Source organism: Pseudophryne corroboree, chromosome 8 (genome assembly GCF_028390025.1).
Source record: "Pseudophryne corroboree isolate aPseCor3 chromosome 8, aPseCor3.hap2, whole genome shotgun sequence".
NCBI lineage: Eukaryota > Metazoa > Chordata > Amphibia > Anura > Myobatrachidae > Pseudophryne > Pseudophryne corroboree.
This window is the reverse complement of record NC_086451.1, coordinates 301,240,596-301,262,310: the sequence shown is the minus strand read 5'-3', so window position 1 is coordinate 301,262,310 and position 21,715 is coordinate 301,240,596. Positions and strand designations below refer to the sequence as shown.

The following is a 21,715-nucleotide window of genomic DNA, read 5'->3' as shown; positions in this document are numbered from 1 at the left end:
AACAGGCTGAGCTGCAAAAATAGGATGGGGTACAGACAGGCGCTACCATTAACCAAAAGTACTGAGTGTGACAGTCTTGCTTGGCTTCTATATTGCACTACTATGCTGCTAGCTATTGCTCTTCAGTGTCATTTCTTACTTAAGTTTAACTGAACTTTTAACATCAAGTTCAGTCCAATTATTTTTCCATTGGTGCAATGATTGCAGTTGAGTCATGAAGGGGGCTATTGTAGAGTTGGAACATATGCACTTTTGGCGAACATAGGGAAAATACAGTGTAATTGCTTCTGTATGTAGAGTCAAACACAAATGACAATACAAACAACTCAAAAAGAATAGTATTAGGCCTAATGTACTCCCCCTCTCTCTTTCTTTCTCTCTCTCTCTCTCTCTCTCTATATATATATACACACACACACACACACACACACACACGGTTGATTCACATTATTATAACCACCAGCTAATAGCCAGAGTTACCGCCATGTGCAGCACGGACAGCAGCTAGATGAGCTGAACTGTCATTTTAGACACGTCTGGAAGCCCACAGATGGATTTTGACAGTGAGCTGCTCCTTTGTAGCATTTCGGTCTCGCCTCACGCACCATTGTAGCCGACGTCACCTCTCACATCAATGGCACGTGGTGCTCCGCAGTTTCCACGTTGGTTATTCGCAATGGTGCCATTTGTCCAGTCATGATACACCTTCACCACAGCAGCGCGCGGACAGTTCACAAACTGCGCTGTTTCAAAAATGCTGCCACCCTCAGCCCGAAAGCCGATAATCATCCCTTTTTGCAACTCGGATAAATCACTCCTTTTACCCATGACAGCAACGAGTGGTATGTGGCAAACGGCCTATCGCACACCTTATTTACCGACCAAACCAGCGCACAACATGTGACGTACTTCATATGCTATGTGCAAATGTAGGAGGTGGTCATAATAATGTGTCTCAACAATGGGGGTCATTCCGAGTTGTTCGCTCGTTGCCGATTTTCGCTATGCTGCGATTTGTTGCAAACTGCGTATGCGCAGGGCACATGCGCTTAGTTGACCAGAAAACAAAGGGAAGTTGTCTTAGAGATGTGCGCTTGAGAAAAGCAGCTTTAACGTGAATAATCCCCCTCAAGGGTGTCACCACACCCAATCAAGATAAATACAACAATATTGGCGGGAGAAAATGCTTGTATAAGCGCTTAATAATAGACAGATGGATAATACATTCCTTATATGTCCACAGTGATGTTCCTTAATCCTCAGTCTTCAGTATTGTAGTGGGAAATGTTTCCAATCCAATTCCAATGTATGAAACACAGAAAAAGCAAACAATGTGTAGAAATGCTTCAAGTATGTTCTAATGCATATAGCCCACTGGACCCACACAACAGGGATATTTCTTTAAGAATTTATAGTCCGTACCCCAACTCATAATCGAGTATTATATATTGTACACGTTGCAGTTTCTTGATCCTAAGCCTCGTATACCCTTTACCACCGGGTCCCCGACTTGTAATAGTATCTCCCAGAATATATATCGGATAATAAATTCACATGGGACATCCACCCAACGTTTTGTAAAGGAATGCGTACCCAACTCACTTCAGAGGAGGGAGGGTACAAGCTTCAAAAGGTTTCTTTACTTGGGCCCAAATAATGGCTCCACCAGTGCTTCCTGTTCTTCAAACCCTTCTTTTGTTCCTCCCAAAATTCTTAATGTCGCATGGGTATATAGAAAGAGAACAACATACAATGTGTAGAGCTGTTTTATGACTATAGTTTGGTCAACCCTTAATCTCCCAAACAAAAGATGAGGGAAATACGTAGGGCGTACCCTGTTTCACAGTAGGAAACCCCTCCAATTCTGTGAAAAAGGTTTCTATATCCGAACCCGGTTTAACTTCCAAAACAATGGATGAGAAAGGGGGAGTGCGTACCCAACTCACTTCTAAATCGTGGATTATCAATCTCAATAAAGGTTAGTGGAATGGATAGTGGAACAGTACCTTCAGGTCCCCGAGTTGAATAAAAAGCGCTTCAAAGTCACAGTGCCAGGATCTTTGAAGGTACTGTTCCACTATCCATACATTTGGGGGTCCGGACTTCCCCTCTTGCATTGCCTAGTGGTTAACCTTTTTCCTTTGGGGAACCGAAGAAATTTGTACTTTCTTATTTCTCTGACGTCCTAAGTGGATGCTGGGACTCCGTAAGGACCATGGGGAATAGCGGCTCCGCAGGAGACTGGGCACAACTAAAAGAAAGCTTTTGGTCTACCTGGTGTGCACTGGCTCCTCCCTCTATGACCCTCCTCCAGACCTCAGTTAGAATCTTGTGCCCGGCTGAGCTGGATGCGCACTAGGGGCTCTCCTGAGCTCCTAGAAAAGAAAGTATATTTTAGGTTTTTTATTTTCAGTGAGATCTGCTGGCAACAGACTCACTGCTACGAGGGACTAAGGGGAGAAGAAGCGAACCTACCTGCTTGCAGCTAGCTTGGCCTTCTTAGGCTACTGGACACCATTAGCTCCAGAGGGATCGAACACAGGGCCCGTCCTCGATCGTCCGGTCCCGGAGCCGCGCCGCCGTCCCCCTTACAGAGCCAAAAGCAAGAAGATGGTCCTGAAAATCGGCGGCAGAAGACTTCGGTCTTCAACAAGGTAGCGCACAGCACTGCAGCTGTGCGCCATTGCTCCTCATGCACACCTCACACTCCGGTCACTGATGGGTGCAGGGAGCTGTGGGGGGGCGCCCTGAGCAGCAATATTAACACCTTGGCTGGCAAAAAAATCACAATATATAGTCCTAGAGGCTATATATGTGAAAAATACCCCTGCCAGAGATCCATAAAAAAGCGGGAGAAGCCCGCCGAAAAAAGGGCGGGGCTATCTCCCTCAGCACACTGGCGCCATTTTTCCCTCACAGCTCCGCTGGAAGGATCGCTCCCAGGCTCTCCCCTGCAGTTTCAAGACTACAAAGGGTAAAAAAGAGAGGGGGGGCACTAAATTTAGGCGCAGCAGTATATATATAAGCAGCTATAAGGGAAAATCACTCAGTTATAGTGTTCATCCCTGTGTTATATAGCGCTCTGGTGTGTGCTGGCATACTCTCTCTCTGTCTCCCCAAAGGGCTTTGTGGGGTCCTGTCCTCTGTCAGAGCATTCCCTGTGTGTGTGCGGTGTGTCGGTACGGCTGTGTCGACATGTTTGATGAGGAGGCTTATGTGGAGGCGGAGCAGATGCCGATAAATGTGATGTCATCCCCTGCGGGGCCGACACCTGAGTGGATGGACTTGTGGAAGGAATTACGTGAAAGTGTCAACTCCTTACATAAAAGGTTTGACGACATACCAAATATGGGACAGCCGGCTTCTCAGCCTGTGCCTGCCCAGGCGTCTCAAAAGCCATCAGGGGCTCTAAAACGCCCGCTACCTCAGATGGCAGACACAGATGTCGACACGGATACTGACTCCAGTGTCGACGACGATGAGACTAATGTAACTTCCAATAGGGCCACACGTTACATGATTGAGGCAATGAAAAATGTGTTGCACATTTCTGATGTTACCCCAGGAACCACAAAAAAGGGTATTATGTTTGGAGAGAAAAAACTACCAGTAGTTTTTCCTCCATCTGAGGAATTAAATGAAGTGTGTGAAGAAGCGTGGGCTTCCCTCGATAAGAAACTGGTAATTTCTAAAAGGTTACTAATGACGTACCCTTTCCCGACAGAGGATAGGTCACGTTGGGAAACATCCCCTAGGGTGGATAAAGCGCTCACACGCTTGTCAAAGAAGGTGGCACTACCGTCTCCGGATACGGCCGCCCTAAAGGAGCCTGCTGATAGGAAGCAGGAGGCTATCCTGAAGTCTGTATATACACACACAGGTATTATACTGAGACCAGCTATTGCTTCAGCATGGATGTGCAGTGCTGCAGCTGCGTGGTCAGATTCCCTGTCGGAAAATATTGATACCCTAGACAGGGACACTATATTGCTAACCGTAGAGCATATTAAAGACGCAGTCTTATACATGAGAGATGCACAGAGGGATATTTGCCGGCTGGCATCTAAAATAAGTGCAATGTCCATTTCTGCCAGGAGAGGGTTATGGACTCGGCAGTGGACAGGTGATGCAGATTCTAAAAGGCACATGGAAGTTTTGCCTTATAAGGGTGAGGAGTTGTTCGGGGATGGTCTCTCGGACCTCGTTTCCACAGCAACAGCTGGGAAGTCAGCATTTTTACCCCATGTTCCCTCACAGCCAAAGAAAGCACCGTATTATCAGGTACAGTCCTTTCGGCCCCATAAGGGCAAGCGGGTTAAAGGCGCGTCCTTTCTGCCCAGAGGCAGAGTTAGAGGGAAAAAGCTGCAGCATACAGCCAGTTCCCAGGAGCAAAAGTCCTCCCCCGTTTCCTCCAAATCCACCGCATGACGCTGGGGCTCCACAGGCGGAGCCAGGTACGGTGGGGGCCCGTCTCAAAAACGTCAGCAATCAGTGGGCTCGCTCACGGGTGGATCCCTGGATCCTTCAAGTAGTATCTCAGGGGTACAAGCAGGAATTCGAGACGTCTCCCCCCCGCCGTTTCCTCAAATCTGCCTTGCCTACAACTCCCTCAGGCAGGGAGGCAGTGTTAGAGGCAATACACAAGCTGTATTCCCAGCAGGTGATAGTCAAGGTGCCCCTCCTTCAACAAGGACGGGGTTAGTATTCCACAATGTTTGTGGTACCGAAACCGGACGGTTCGGTGAGACCCATTTTAAATTTGAAATCCTTGAACACATATATAAAAAAATTCAAGTTCAAGATGGAATCGCTCAGGGCGGTTATTGCAAGCCTGGACGAGGGGGATTACATGGTATCGCTGGACATCAAGGATGCTTACCTGCATGTCCCCATTTACCATCCTCACCAGGAGTACCTCAGATTTGTGGTACAGGATTGTCATTACCAATTCCAGACGTTGCCGTTTGGTCTGTCCACGGCACCGAGGGTATTTACCAAGGTAATGGCCGAAATGATGATACTCCTTCGAAAAAAGGGAGTTTTAATTATCCCGTACTTGGACGATCTCCTGATAAAGGCGAGGTCCAGGGAGCAGTTGTTGGTCGGGGTAGCACTATCTCGGGAGGTGCTACAACAGCACGGTTGGATTCTAAATATTCCAAAGTCACAGCTGGTCCCTACGACACGTCTACTGTTCCTGGGGATGGTTCTGGACACAGAACAGAAAAAAGTGTTTCTCCCGGAGGAGAAGGCCAAGGAGCTGTCATCTCTAGTCAGAGGCCTCCTAAAACCAAAACAGGTGTCGGTGCATCACTGCACGCGAGTCCTGGGAAAGATGGTAGCTTCCTACGAAGCAATTCCATTCGGCAGGTTCCATGCAAGGACTTTTCAGTGGGACCTGTTGGACAAGTGGTCCGGATCGCATCTTCAGATGCATTGGCTGATAACCCTGTCTCCAAGGACCAGGGTGTCTCTGCTGTGGTGGCTGCAAAGTGCTCATCTTCAAGAGGGCCGCAGATTCGGCATACAGGACTGGGTCCTGGTGACCACGGATGCCAGCCTTCGAGGCTGGGGGGCAGTCACACAGGGAAGAAACTTCCAAGGACTATGGTCAAGTCAGGAGACTTCCCTACACATAAATATTCTGGAACTGAGGGCCATTTACAATGCCCTAAGTCAGGCAAAACCCCTGCTTCAAAACCAGCCGGTACTGATCCAGTCAGACAACATCACAGCAGTCGCCCATGTAAACCGACAGGGCGGCACAAGAAGCAGGACGGCGATGGCAGAAGCCACAAGGATTCTCCGATGGGTGGAAAATCACCTGTTAGCACTGTCAGCAGTGTTCATTCCGGGAGTGGACAACTGGGAAGCAGACTTCCTCAGCAGGCACGACCTCCACCCGGGAGAGTGGGGACTTCATCCAGAAGTCTTCCAACTGATTGTAAACCGTTGGGAAAGGCCACAGGTGGACATGATGGCGTCCCGCCTAAACAAAAAGCTAGAAAGATATTGCACCAGGTCAAGAGACCCTCAGGCGATAGCTGTGGACGCTCTAGTGACACCGTGGGTGTACCAGTCGGTTTATGTGTTCCCTCCTCTTCCTCTCATACCCAAGGTACTGAGGATAATAAGTAGAAGAGGAGTAAGAACTATACTCATTGTTCCGGATTGGCCAAGAAGAGCTTGGTACCCGGAACTTCAAGAAATGATCTCAGAGGACCCATGGCCTCTGCCGCTCAGACAGGACCTGCTGCAGCAGGGGCCCTGTCTGTTCCAAGACTTACCGCGGCTGCGTTTGACGGCATGGCGGTTGAACACCGGATCCTGAAGGAAAAGGGCATTCCGGAGGAAGTCATTCCTACGCTGATTAAAGCTAGGAAAGAAGTGACCGCAAACCATTATCACCGCATTTGGCGAAAATATGTTGCGTGGTGTGAGGCCAGGAAGGCCCCAACGGAGGAATTTCAGCTGGGCCGTTTTCTGCACTTCCTACAGTCAGAGTTGACTTTGGGCCTAAAATTGGGTTCCATTAAGGTCCAGATTTCGGCTCTATCGATTTTCTTCCAGAGAGAACTAGCTTCACCACCTGAAGTTCAGACTTTTGTTAAGGGAGTGCTGCATATTCAGCCCCCTTTTGTGCCTCCAGTGGCACCTTGGGATCTCAACGTGGTGTTGGATTTCCTAAAGTCACATTGGTTTGAGCCACTTAAAACCGTGGAATTAAAATATCTCACGTGGAAAGTGGTCATGCAGTTGGCCTTGGCTTCGGCCAGGCGTGTGTCAGAATTGGCGTCCCCAGTTTCTCCCTAAGGTGGTATCAGCCTTTCATTTGAACCAACCTATTGTGGTGCCTGCGGCTACTAAAGACTTGGAGGCTCCCAAGTTGTTGGACGTAGTCAGGGCCCTGAAAATTTATGTTTCCAGGACAGCTAGTGTCAGGAAAACTGACTCGTTGTTTATCCTGTATGCACCCAACAAGCTGGGTGCTCCTGCTTCAAAGCAGACTATTGCTCGCTGGATCTGTAGTACGATTCAGCTTGCACATTCTGCGGCTGGACTGCCGCATCCTAAATCAGTGAAAGCCCATTCCACGAGGAAGGTGGGCTCTTCTTGGGCGGCTGCCCGAGGGGTCTCGGCTCTACAACTTTGCCGAGCAGCTACTTGGTCGGGGTCAAACACATTTGCTAAATTCTACAAGTTTGACACCCTGGCTGAGGAGGACCTAGAGTTTGCCCATTCGGTGCTGCAGAGTCATCCGCACTCTCCCGCCCATTTGGGAGATTTGGTATAATCCCCATGGTCCTTACGGAGTCCCAGCATCCACTTAGGACGTCAGAGAAAATAAGATTTTACTCACCGGTAAATCTATTTCTCGTAGTCCGTAGTAGATGCTGGGCGCCCATCCCAAGTGCGGATTGTCTGCAATACTTGTATATAGTTATTGCCTAACTAAAGGGTTATTGTTATGAGCCATCTGTTGAGAGGCTCTGTTATGTTCATACTGTTAACTGGGTATAGTATCACGAGTTATATGGTGTGATTGGTGTGGCTGGTATGAGTCTTACCCGGGATTCAAAATCCTTTCCTTATTGTGTCAGCTCTTCCGGGCACAGTATCCTAACTGAGGTCTGGAGGAGGGTCATAGAGGGAGGAGCCAGTGCACACCAGGTAGACCAAAAGCTTTCTTTTAGTTGTGCCCAGTCTCCTGCGGAGCCGCTATTCCCCATGGTCCTTACGGAGTCCCAGCATCCACTACGGACTACGAGAAATAGATTTACCGGCGAGTAAAATCTTATTTTTTCTCATTTCCTTCTTATTGTGGAATATAATTTTCTTGCAATTTGGATGTATACATAAAGTGTATTTTTTATGATGGGATGTATATAACTCCTTTTTAAGAAATTATAAAGAAACTTGTTTTCAACTACTGTGGATTGGTTTTCTTGGAAAAGAACTGTGTCACACTGGGTCAGATTGGACATTATACCCCTGTGGACTGTAGCTGCGGAACCTACAGACTAAAGAAACCCAGATAAGAGTGATATCTCCATCTCCATGTGTGAGTAAGGGTATGCATTACCTTAAACAAAATAAAGGAAACCTTTATTGAGATTGATAATCCACGATTTAGAAGTGAGTTGGGTACGCACTCTCCCTTTCTCATCCATTGTTTTGGAAGTTAAACCGGGTTCGGATATAGAAACCTTTTTCACAGAATTGGAGGGGTTTCCTACTGTGAAACAGGGTACGCCCTACGTATTTCCCTCATCTTTTGTTTGGGAGATTAAGGGTTGACCAAACTATAGTCATAAAACAGCTCTACACATTGTATGTTGTTCTCTTTCTATATACCCATGCGACATTAAGAATTTTGGGAGGAACAAAAGAAGGGTTTGAAGAACAGGAAGCACTGGTGGAGCCATTATTTGGGCCCAAGTAAAGAAACCTTTTGAAGCTTGTACCCTCCCTCCTCTGAAGTGAGTTGGGTACGCATTCCTTTACAAAACGTTGGGTGGATGTCCCATGTGAATTTATTATCCGATATATATTCTGGGAGATACTATTACAAGTCGGGGACCCGGTGGTAAAGGGTATACGAGGCTTAGGATCAAGAAACTGCAACGTGTACAATATATAATACTCGATTATGAGTTGGGGTACGGACTATAAATTCTTAAAGAAATATCCCTGTTGTGTGGGTCCAGTGGGCTATATGCATTAGAACATACTTGAAGCATTTCTACACATTGGGGGTCATTCCGAGTCGTTCGCTCGGAAAATTTCTTCGCATCGCAGCGTTTTTCCGCTTAGTGCGCATGCGCAATGTCCGCACTGCGACTGCGCCAAGTAAATTTGCTATGAAGTTTGGATTTTTACTCACGGCTTTTTCTTCGCTCAGGCGATCGTAGTGTGATTGACAGGAAATGGGTGTTACTGGGCGGAAACACGGCGTTTTATGGGCGTGTGGATAAAAACGCTACCGTTTCCGGAAAAAACGCGGGAGTGGCTGGAGAAACGGAGGAGTGTCTGGGCGAACGCTGGGTGTGTTTGTGACGTCAAACCAGGAACGATAAGCACTGAACTGATCGCAGATGCCGAGTAAGTTTGAAGCTACTCTGAAAATGCTACGAGATGTGTAATCGCAATATTGCGAATCTTTCGTTCGCAATTTTAAGAAGCTAAGATTCACTCCCAGTAGGCGGCGGCTTAGCGTGTGCAATACTGCTAAAATCGCCTTGCGAGCGAACAACTCGGAATGAGGGCCATTGTTTGCTTTTTCTGTGTTTCATACATTGGAATTGGATTGGAAACATTTCCCACCACAATACTGAAGACTGAGGATTAAGGAACATCACTGTGGACATATAAGGAATGTATTATCCATCTGTCTATTATTAAGCGCTTATACGAGCATTTTCTCCCGCCAATATTGTTGTACATGCGCTTAGCTGTTTAACTAAAAACTTAGCAGATTTGCTGAGGATTCTGCGGCGCTTTTCAGTCGCACTGCTGATCGGTAAATGATTGACAGAAAAGGGACGTTTCTGGGTGGTAACTCAGCGTTTTCCCGGCGTTTGCTAAAAAACGCAGGCGTGTCAGGGAAAAACGCGGGAGTGACTGGAGAAACGGGGGAGTGGCTGGCCGAATGCAGGGCGTGTTTGTGACGTCAAACCAGGAACTATACTGACTGAGCTGATCGCAATCTGTGAGTAGGTCTGGAGCTACTCAGAAACTGCTAAGAATTATTTAGTAGCAGTTTTGCTAATTTTGCGTTCGCTATTCTGCTATGCTAAAATACACTCCCAGAGGGCGGCAGCCTAGCGTGTGCAAGGCTGCTAAAAGCAGCTAACGAGCGAACAACTCGGAATGAGGGCCAATGTGTATATGTATGTAATACTGTATATGGATGCTAAGTGAAATGCAGATTCTTTTAACGCTATGATGAGTTGCCTAAATGCAAATAAACTGAGAGATATTATGTGAGCAATGACATTAAAATGCATAATTAATATTGATTTTATCTTCATCAATATATATATAATTTATCTCAATCCACAATGTTTGGCACTCCTAGAAGAGACAATGTTAAACTGTCCCAGTGCTTCCTGAACATGGTGCATGGAAGGCTTTAAAGTTAGGCGGCACTCAGAGAATTAAATATTTATTATTATTATTATTATCCTTTAATTATATGGCGCCGCAAGTGTTCCGCAGCACCCAATTACAGAGTACATATGCACATAATCAAAACAGGAAAACAATGACTTACAGTTGAAGACAATATAGAACAAGAACAGGGTAACTAAGCATAACTACACCAGTAGACGACATAGAGATAAGTTTCAAGGTGAACAAAAACTGCAGGATTTGGGCAGTTGAAGATTATTAAAGTAGGAAAAGGATAAGCGCATGAGGGAAGAGGGCCCTACTCGTGAGAGCTTACATTCTAAAGGGGGGCAGACAGACAGGGGTGACACAGATGGGGTAGAGCGAGCATGGGACAGAGGGTTAGGATGAGATTTGGCTGGGTTTGGTAAAGAAGTGGTTCTTAAGAGCCCGTTTGAAGTTCTGTAGGGAGGTGGAGAGTCTGAGGGGGAGAGGTAAAGATTTCCAGAGAAAGGGAGCAGCACGTGAAAAATCTTGGAGATAGCAGTGGGAGGAAGTAATCAGAAAACAGGAGAGTCGGCGTACATTAGCAGAGTGAAGAGGATGGGTGGGAGAGTATAGGGAGATAAGGTCAGAGATGTAAATGGGAGAGGAGTGGGTGAGTGCTTTGTAAGTGAGTGTGAGAAGTTTGAATTGAATTCTGAAAGGGAAGGGAAGCCAGTGAAGGGCTTGTAGGAGAGGGGAGGTGGATGTAGTGCATTTGAGGAAGATGAGCCGGGCTGCAGCATTGAGGATAGATTGGAATGGAGAGAGGTAATTGTCAGGGAGGCCAGTTAGGAGGAGATTACAGTAATCCAGTCTGGAAATAATCAGTGAGTGAATAATGGGCTTGGTGGCATCCTGGGTGAGAAAGGGTCTAATCCTGGAAATGTTTTTGAGATGAAAATGACAGGTTTGTGAGAGGTGCTGAATGTGTGGTTTGAAGGAAAGGGAGGAGTCAAGGATTACGCCAAGACAGTGTACTTAGGGGCTAGAGGAGATAGTCATACCATCAATGGATAATGAGATTGTGGGAGGTGAGGTTGTGCGGGAGGGTGGGAAGATGATCAGCTCAGTCTTAGACATGTTGAGTTTAAGAAAGCGCTGGGACATCCAGGAAGAGATAGCAGGAAGACAGTTGGAGGTACGAGTGAGGAGAGCGGTGGAGAGATCAGGGGAGGAGAGGTAGATTTGAGTGTCATCAGCATAGAGATGGTATTGGAATTTAAAAGAACTAATGAGTTCACCTGAAGAGGATGTATAGAGAGAGAAAAGGAGAGGACCAAGAACAGAGCCTTGTGGGACACCAACAGTTAGTGGAAGTGGGGTGGAGGTAGCATCATGAGAGTAGACAGAGAAGGAACGATCAGAGAGGTAGGAGGACAGCCAGGAGAGGCCAGTTTCACGCAGACCAAGAGAGTGAAGAATTTGCAGAAGGAGAGGGTGGTCCACAGTGTCAAAAGCAGCAGAGAGAACAAGAATAATAAGCAGAGAGTAGTGGCCATTAGATTTGACTGCATGGAGGTCATTGCAGACTTTTGTGAGGGCAGTTTCAGTGGAGTGAAGAGAACGGAAACCAGACTGGAATGGGTCAAGCAGTTAGTGAGAGGAAAGAAAGGCAGTGAGGCGATTATAGACAATACGCTCAAGGAGTTTGGAGACAAAAGGGAGGAGAGAGATGGGTCGATAGTTGGAGAGAGTGTTTGGATCAAGCTTAGGGTTTTTAAGAATAGGGGAGACAAGAGAATGCTTGAAGGCAGAGGGGACAGTGCCTGATGAGAGGGAGAGATTGAGAAGGTGGGCAAGATGGGAACAGGCAGAAGGAGAGAGGTAGCGGAGGAGGTGGGAGGGGATAGGGTCAAGTGGGGAGGTGGGGGAGGGGGGAGGAACAGATGAGGGCCATGACTTCCTCACCAGATACATGGGAGAAAGATGTCAAAGTTGGTGAGAGGGAAGGGGAGGGGTGGCAAGAGATGGGTGGTGGCTGGTTGCTGGTCTGGTGGGATGTGATGTCCTGACATGTGGAGTCAATCTTGGATGTGAAATGTGGCAAAGTCAAGAGCAGACAATTAGGAATGGAGAGGAGGTGGTGGTAGGAAGAGGAGGGAGTTAACAGTGGCAAAGAGGCGCCGGGGGTTGGAAGACTGGGGGTTGGAAGACTGGGTAGAGATTAGAATTTTGAAGTATGATTATTTAGCGAGGGAAAGGGCAGCAAGGAAGGATGAGAGCATAAATTTAAAATGGAGGAAGTCTGCCTGAGAGCGTGATTTCCTCGACTGTCGCTCGGCAGTATGTGAGCATTTTTGTAGATATTTGGTGCATTTAGTGTGTCAGGGTTGAGGTGTTGATCGGCGAGGGTAAATAGTGGTTGGTGGAGCAACAGAGTCAAGAGCAGAAGTAAGAGATGCATTGTATATTGATGTGGCTTGTTCAGGGCATGTGAGAGAGAGAAGAGGAGAGAGAAGTGAGTCAAACAGGGAGGATAGGGATGAGGTGTCAATAGCCTCAATGTTACGCTTATACCCCTTTCACACAGCCATAAATTTCTCGGGTTAAAACACGTGAACGCGCATCAACCCGGGAAATTTCTCGGTGTGAAAGGGGTATTAGTGATGGTAACCTTAGGAGGGAGAGATGGGGAAGCAGAGATAGATAAGTTGAAAGAGAGCAGGTAGAGGTCAGAAAGGGGAAAAGGGGAATTGGAGAAATCAGAAATATTGCAGCAGTGAGTGAAAACCAGATCCAGTGAGCTCCCGTTCACATGGGAGGGTGAGGTGGTCCACTGGGAGAGACCAAGTGAAGAGGTGAGGTTAAGGAGTCTAGAGGCAGGTGATTTTGTGGGGTTATTGATAGGGATGTTGAAATCACCTAGGATAATGGAGGGAATGTCAAAAGAGAGGAAGTGAGGTAACCAGGAAGCAAAGTTGTCGAGGAATTTGGAGGAAATGCCAGGTGGACGGTAAATTACAGCAACTTGAAGATTAGTAGGTTGGTAGAGGTGTATCGCATGGACCTCAAATGTAGAGAATGTAAGGGATGGTTCTGGAGGTATAAGTTGGTATGTGTAGCTAGAGGGTAAAAGGATCCCAACACCACCACCATGGTGACCCCCAGGTCAGGGAGTGTGTGTGAAAATGTGAGGCCCCCAGCAGAGAGAGCAGCAGGAGAAGTGGTGTCATAGGGAGTAATCCAGGTTTCTGTAATGACCAGGAGATGCAGGGAGTTGGAAATGAAGAGGTCATGAGTGGGGGCCAGTTTGTTGCAAACAGATCTGGCATTCCAGAGGGCACAAGATAGGGGGTAGGAGTTTGTGGGAGAGGTGTGAATGAGATTATCAGGATTGCTGTAGCGTTGAGGTAAGATTAATTTGGAAGGAAGGGATATAGAGGGTGTAATGATGGTGCTCGGAACTTGGCTAGGAAGGGAGACTGCAGGAGTGAGGCAGGGAGGGAGTGTAGTATGACAGTGGTGGAGGAGAGGTGAGGTGAAAGGCAGAGGAGGGAGAGAGCAGGGTTGAGTGGTGGGGTAGAGAGCCTGTGAAAGGGCAGAAGTAAATTGTAATGGTGAAACAGAAGAGGAGGGGAAGGGAGGCAGAGGGGAGGATGGTAGACAGAGGAGAGGAGATAGGATGAGATGTAGGAGACTGGGAGAGAGGGATAGAGGTGGTACCAGGGAACAGAATAAAGGATTAGGAAGACAAGTATTAATATGAAACCAAAGCTGTGCCACTAAGGTGTCTGACTCTTCACAAAGGCTTTTCCTCTGGGAAACATATTTGGTATTGGTCCAGTCTTTTTTGGTCAGTTTCGATTGTTTACTGGGGCTGAATTTTAATGTCACAGAGCACTTAAATTTAAGTAAGAAATTATAATTTTTATACAATACAGTAACTAAAATGGTTTATGCACTATATTTAACCCTTACATAACTAGAAGTAGTTTGCATGACCCGTGTGTGTGTGTGTGTGTGTGTGTGTGTGTGTGTGTGTGTGTGTGTGTGTGTGTGTGTGTGTGTGTGTGTGTGTGTGTGTGTGTGTGTATAAGTGGTTACGGTTCTGTCTTACCCACTGTTGCTTGCCTTATTTGCTTTAGCTGTAGAGTCATTGGCCTGTGTTATTATTATTAAGTTACAGCCAAATATCTTGGCTTCAGATTAAAGCAGCGTGTTGACACAGTAGTATGCAGCTGATATGGTGTCTCTAATGGGCCTCCCGCAACTTTGCTGTTCATGGTGGCCCTGTTTGGCTCCTCATCTGGACTCAGATTAAGACAATGCTACCCAATTCAGCCCTCTGCTGAGCTACCATTACAAAGAATGTTCAATATAGCAATATATGGAATCCAAAATGTACTACTGTAAGTCTCACATACATGCTTGGAAAAGTGGCCACTGTCTATGAACGGGAGGAGGAAACGTATGAATATGGTTGTCCAACCAAAAAGCCTGTATGTATTCCAACAGTCTATTTAAATTATTCCGATACGGGTTTTTATTCAGATTGACGTTATGTTTCCTTTTTCTATTAGAGTGCATACAATTCTGAAAATAAAATTGACCACAATATACAGAACACAAATCTCATGATAGTTGGCCAGCTCTCATTTTCAGTGATATTGCTGTGCATCACAGATGGCACACTTGTGGCACGGGCATTGGATGGTGGAGGTTAGGATTTACCTGCATTCTCTGTACTTCCCCTTTTCCACTGCAGCTAAAATCTGGGTTCTTGCTGTGATAACCCAGGTAGCGGCTCAGTGGAAAAAGGTTAATTTGTGTACAGTAGCCAGGGAATCCCAACCCTGTAAACCCAGATAGTTTACAGGGTTGATCCCGAGAAGGACCCGGATTAAGGTGCAGTGTAAACGGATAAACTGGGTCATCCATTTACACCATGGAAAGATTCACTAGGGGGATGCTGCTTCCTGCAGCGCTGTTACACATCTCGGGGAGGGGCCAGTGACATCGGGGGTGGAGCCGGAGTCTCTACTGCTGCTTAGAGACTCCAGCCATTGCTGCACCCGTGTGCAGTGTAAACGGCTCCAACCCGAGCCGCGATGGAAAGGGTCAGTTCCGGGTCTTTCCCGATGTGAAACTGTCTTGCAGATGTATTAAGCCTGGAGAAGTGATAAAGCAGTGATAAGTGTGAGGTGATAAACGCACCAGCCAGTCAGCTCCTAACTGTAAAGGGGGGTACTCACGGAGCGATCGCTGCTTAAAATCTAAGCAATCTGACTAGATTGCTTAGATTTTAAGCACGATCGCTCCGTGTGTAGCCCCCTCAGCGATAGCGATGCGCAGCCCCGCGCATCGCTATCGCTGCTGCTAGATTGGCCTGCATGCAGGCCAATCTAGCGGGTCGCTCACTTCACCCGCTGGGTGAAGTGAGCGGCCCCCCCGTCTCCCCCCGCACGCTCAGCACAGATCGCGCTGTGCTGAGCGCCGGGAGAGATGTGTGCTGAGCGGTTCGCTCAGCACACATCTCTCTGACATCGGCTGGTGAGTACTGGCCTTAATTGTTCAAACCCGTAATGATTGACTGGTGCGTTATCACCTTCCACATATCACCGCTTTATCATTTTTCAGGCTAAATACATCTGCCCCCATGTTCCAAATCTCAGGTAAGACCCAGGACTGGGTGGAAAAGTGGTATGACTCTGACAGGGCCAGATCACACCCCATTATAAGCCCTACTACAAATGCCCCTAGTTAGGCTGACCATATTCTCCCTTTAACCTGGGACACTCATGAATTGCACAGGTTCTGTGGCTGCTTAAAACCAGGTGAAATGCAGCCTTGTAGTCAGCCAGCCACAGAACCTGTGTAATTCATGAGTGTCCCAGGTTAAAGGGATATTATGGTCAGCCTACCCTAGTCAGCCAGTCAGTAAAGATTTGGAACGTGACTCATACATTAGTGGGTGATATAGGATTTAATCCCAGTGCCCCACTGTGGGGGTTTAGCAAATGACTGAACTAGCAACTATGAGTGGTAAAACCAGTTAGATACCATGTGGAATGGACTCAATTGGACAGTTAGCTTCAAGGGGCATTTTGACAAAATTTGACCAGCTTTCAGCATGAGTTTGTGGTCCCTAATAACATTGGTTTGATGTATCAAGCAGTGAAAATATCAACCAATCAGATTTAGGGTAGAATTTATCAAGTGCATTCTTTAGAATTATAGGAGCTGATTGGTTGCTATGCGAACATCTCTACTGGTCACATTTCCACTCATTTTACTGCTTGATACATCAACCCCTATGTTCTTTAAGTATTTGGAATTGCATCAGGGTAAGGAATAAAACATTACAATGGGCAGTGCTTGCATAACTACATCCAAGTCATTTTCAACTAATTCAAGTGCATATATTACACAGAGTATAACTAACTTCTACACAGTTACAGAAACTTGGAGGCAGACAATACCCAAACTGTTAAAACTGTGACGAACTGGTGGAACATTTTGTCATCTCCTGATCCCCTCCCATACTGACAAAAAACCCTGAAAGGACTGTATATGTACCTTTATTTGTGTATTTTCAGTATGAAAATGTGTGTCTCACACAATAAATAAACATCAAACGCATACGTGAGCCCTGTAAGCAGAAAAGCCCAATACACAAGTCTGGTCAGCAGGCTGCAGACTCTGGGTGAGCCCTGTAAGGTACAGTACAGCAGCAAAGCCCAATACACTAGTCTGGTCAGCAGGATGAGTGAGACCTGTAAGGTACACTACAGCAGCAAAGCCCAATACACCAGTCTGGTCAGCAGGCTGCAGACTCTGGGTGAGCCCTGTAAGGTACAGTACAGCAGCAAAGCCCAATACACTAGTCTGGTCAGCAGGATGAGTGAGACCTGTAAGGTACACTACAGCAGCAAAGCCCAATACACCAGTCTGGTCAGCAGGCTGCAGACTCTGGGTGAGACCTGTAAGGTACAGTACAGCAGCAAAGCCCAATACGCCAGTCTGGTCAGCAGGCTGCAGACTCTGGGTGAGCCCTGTATGGTATAGTACAGCAGCCAAGCCCAATACACAAGTCTGGTCAGCACTCTGCAGACTCTGGGTGAACCCTGAAAGGTACAGTACAGCAGCAAAGCCCAATACACCAGTCTGGTCAAAGGCTGCAGACTCTGGGTGAGCCCTGTAAGGTACAGTACAGCAGCAAAGCCCAATACACCAGCCAGGTCAGTAGGCTGCTTGAACCCACTATAGTTTCTCAGCTCCTTTTGTGTAGCGATTGGTAACTCAACTTGTGGTAGCTATCTGTTAACAATTATTTATATAACAGCAGCATATTGCTGTGCTTTACAATTGTGAACTAAACTGTAATAAGACACGATTGGCTATTAACAGACGACGAGGTAAAATATCCCAAAGTAACATGTTGTAATGGGTATTCCAGGCTGTTCAGTTTATTACAAAATAATAGTTGCCAACTATGAATTGTTTTCTACATTATGAGGTAAAGGGCCTAATTCATGTTTGTACAAAATGGGCAATGTTCACACAAGGGAGCGATTATCGTCTGACTGCACATGTGCTGCGATAGCACTGCGTATGCGCCAAGGTGCTGCTGCGCGTCCCGCTTGTAATGAGGATTTCATGGTAAAGTGATTGACAGGAAGTGACCGTTTGGAGGTGTTAACGGGGAGTTTACAGGGAGAGGCTGGCAAAACTCAGGTGTGTCGGGGGTGTTTTCAGGGCATATATATATATATATCTGCCTGCGAGCTCATATGTATAAAAACATGGCGCCTGCGTCGCTACTACCGTGTCCAAACTGTGTAGCCAAAGGCCTACACTTAACCTCGATGTTCTTTGTTTTTTGTATAGGCTGCTAATGTGTACACAATTGTGAATGTGTTTGCGATGGCTCTGATTGGCATCTTCTTTCATTTCTTGGCTGTTGCGTCTCTTGCTAACATTAGCAGTTCTGTAGCCTTGAAAATTACAATTGCATTCAAACATGAATTAGACCCAAAGTCTTAAAGGCATCAATGTGCACTTGCTACAGAAGTAATGCTTATGATCATGAATAGGATGTAGTAGGTAGCCCCCATTTATTTTCCTTTCTGTAATATTAAGATATCTGCTGTAAGAACAGGGTAACCTGATGACTCTTTAATCGCCCAGAAAAAGGAAAGCTCTGGAGAGAAAGGCTAGAGCAAGGAAGAGGAGGGCAAGGCTGAAACGGAAACTTCAGAGACAGAAACAAAGTCAGGAGACCGTGGTGCAGGAGCAAGAAGCCTGCCCAGAAGAAGCAGTGGAGGACACACAGGAATGGGAGGACCGGAAACTGCTCCTTGCTCAGAGGCGACTCGAATCAATCAACCTTCTCACCACTATCCTTGACAAAGTAAATGTAAGTGTTTTCCAGAGGTTCTCTGTACAACGTTACTAAATAATCACTGCAGGTGCTTGTGGCATTTTACATTGTAAATGTGCGCAAGATGTCTGTCGCCTCTAGAAAATAAACTAAAATCTAAAAAATAGTGTTGTAGAGGTAGAAATACCAAGGCTTTATGTTAGGGATTAACCGTCCCTTAATGTCTGCAAAATGAATTGCTCCATATACTGTAGTACTTGGAAAATAATTAAAGGGGCATTAGGCCAAATATGTATCAAAAAACAAAATGTATAATTTTGTTAAAAAATATATATGTCCATATAGTTAAACCTTTCATAAATTATTATAATAAATAAATGCAAAACAAAACCCCCAGTGTGAAAGTTACCAATTAGCTTCGGAATACGTTCAGATGGTCGACAATGTTAAGGTCGACACTCATTAGGTCAACCACTATTGGTCAACATTGACATGGTCGACATGGATAGATGGTCAACACATGAAATGGTCAACATGGCTTTTTCAACAAATTTTTTAGATTTTTAACTTTATCATACCTTACTATCCACGTTCCAATTGGGAATAGTAACCTGTGATCAGGGTCATATGGGTAGTTTCTGTTGTCATTATGATTTAAAAAGAGTAAACACAGTTGTTTGACAATAAATGGCTTCACCCAACCACTAACCATGAGTGAAAGAAAAGTTTGTGAGTTATCATTCATATTTTCTGACAAATGGCCAGAAAATCACAAATTCTGCTAGGGTATGTAAACTTATGAGCACAACTGTATATTAACCTAGAATATATTTATATACTTTAATTAGGTCACCTTTAAGACATCTTTTTCTTCAACTAACCTACTTCTCTTTATACATTTACCCTTTCATTCCCTTTTATTCATGATGTTATGTGTATCCATGGCTGTACATGGGGATAAAACTTGTCTGAGGGCCCAGCAAATTTATGTTTGCATCATGTGCATGTATGCACTTTTTTCTACAGACCAAGGGGTATATTTACTAAAATTCGTATTTTTCTGAATTAGGTTAAAGTTCAAACACGAATGACATCGAATGTGTGAATTTGCAACTTTTTGAATTTTGTACGCCTCATTTACTATTCTGTCGTATTCTGCATTTTTGTTTTTTCCGATGTCGATGTCATTCGTAATTCGGCCATTGTTTTACGTGAGTGATTAGTAAAACACTGCCGAACTTAACACAATGAATCCCGGCCGGATCTGTGAGATCCGTGCAGGGCTTCATTGTGTACCTTAAAAACAGTGTTTAAAGAGTTAAAAACCAGAAAAAAAATGCGTGGGGTCCCCCCTCCTAAGCATAACCAGCCTCGGGCTCTTTGAGCCGGTCCTGGTTGTAATAATATGGGGGGAAAATTGACTCTGGATCCCCCATATTTTAACAACCAGCACCAGGCTCTGCCCCTGGTCCTGGTGCCAAAAATACAGGGGACAAAAAGCGTAGGGGTCCCCCGTATTTTTAACACCAGCACCGGGCTCCACTAGTCAGAGAGATAATGCCACAGCCGGGGGACACTTTTATATAGGTCCCTGCGGCCCTGGCATTAAATCACTAACTAGTCACCCCTGGCCGGGGTACCCTGGAGGAGTGGGGACCCCTTAAATCAAGGGGTCCACCCCCTCCAGCCACCCAAGGGCCAGGGGTGAAGCCCGAGCCTGTCCCCCCCATCCAAGGGCGGCGGATGGGGGGCTAATAGCCAAGTGTAAAAACAAGAATATTGTTTTTTGTAGCAGTACTACAAGTCCCAGCAAGCCTCCCCGCAAGCTGGTACTTGGTGAACCACAAGTACCAGCATGTGGTGGAAAGATGGGCCCGCTGGTACCTGTAGTACTACTACAAAAAAAACACAGAACACACACACCGTGACAGTAAAACTTTATTACATACGTGCACACCTACATACATACATACATACTTACCTATGTTCACATGAGGCTCGGTCCACTTCTCCATGTAGAATCCACGGGGTACCTGTGAATAAAATTATACTCACACAATCCAGTGTAGCTCTGTCCTCTTTGTAATCCACGTACTTGACAAAAAAAAAAACCGGAAAAACCGAACCACGCACTGAAAGGGGTCCCATGTTTACACATGGGACCCCTTTTCCCAACTGGCGGGACCCCCCGTGACTCCTGTCAAAGAGGGTCCCTTCAGCCAATCAGGGAGCGCCACGTCGTGGCACTCTCCTGATTGGCTGTGCGCTCCTGAGCTGTCAGTCAGGCTGCGCACTGAAGATACAATGTAGCGCATAGGCGCTCAATTGTATCCAATGGTGGGAACTTTGCGGTCAGCAGTTGAGGTTACTCGATTTAGTAGCTCGCCTTTGAACACTTTCGAGTTCACTGATGTATTTTTTATACAATGGTGCCCAAAACGGAACACAATATTCCAGGTGCGGACGTACCAATGCCTTATACAGCGGCATGATTACATCCGAGTCCCTTGTCTCAATTCTCCTTTTTATGCACGCTAGCACCTTACTTGCCTTCTTTACTGCGTTTTGACATTGTATACGGTTATTAAGCTTATTATCAATGAATACCCCCAAATCTTTTTCCAACTCTGTTTCCCATAGGCGTTCCCCATTTAATATGTAGGATGCAAGTTTGTTTTTAGTCCCAAAATGCATAACCTTGCATTTGTCTGTATTGAACCTCATTTTCCATTTAGACGCCCAGAATTCAAGTTTAGATAGATCATTCTGCAAGGACTCCACATCCAATTCTGAATTAATTACCTTACACAGTTTAGTATCATCTGCAATCAGTGCTTTCCAGGCCTATTTCTAGGTCATTGATATATCGGTGCATTTGCAAATGTGTAGGGACGGTCCGCTGACCGACCGTACACTTGTTGCTGGGGGGGGGGGGCTGACACAGCTGGGCGAGCATTTGACCCAGCTGGTCAACTCAGGGGGGCCATTTGAATTTGCCTGCCCAGCTTTTATTTCCTGACCAAAATGTCAAGAATCCAATCGTTAAGTGTGTATACTTACCTGGATCAGACGCTCAATCATCACAATGGTGGTTCCGCCGTAATGGGCAGGTTTATACACAGCCATACTTCTTCTGTCTTCTGCTGCCTTTGGTCCTACCCCAGGATCTGCCCACCATCCAAAGTCATGAAGGGCCTTTCTGGGGAAGGTGATATCTCCAGAGACAACAGTTCAGGCAGG

The 21,715-nt window shown here is 46.1% G+C and overlaps 1 protein-coding gene across 1 annotated transcript in view; it reads left to right on the top strand.

The window, feature by feature from the left end:
- The window catches only part of LOC134947732 (A-kinase anchor protein 17B-like), a 37,268-nt gene that overhangs the window by 12,185 nt on the left and 3,368 nt on the right, over window positions 1-21,715 (top strand). The window contains exon 3 of the mRNA XM_063935666.1: window positions 18,283-18,511. Coding sequence (XP_063791736.1) covers window positions 18,283-18,511 — 229 coding nt within the window. The remainder of the gene's footprint in view (window positions 1-18,282; window positions 18,512-21,715) is intronic.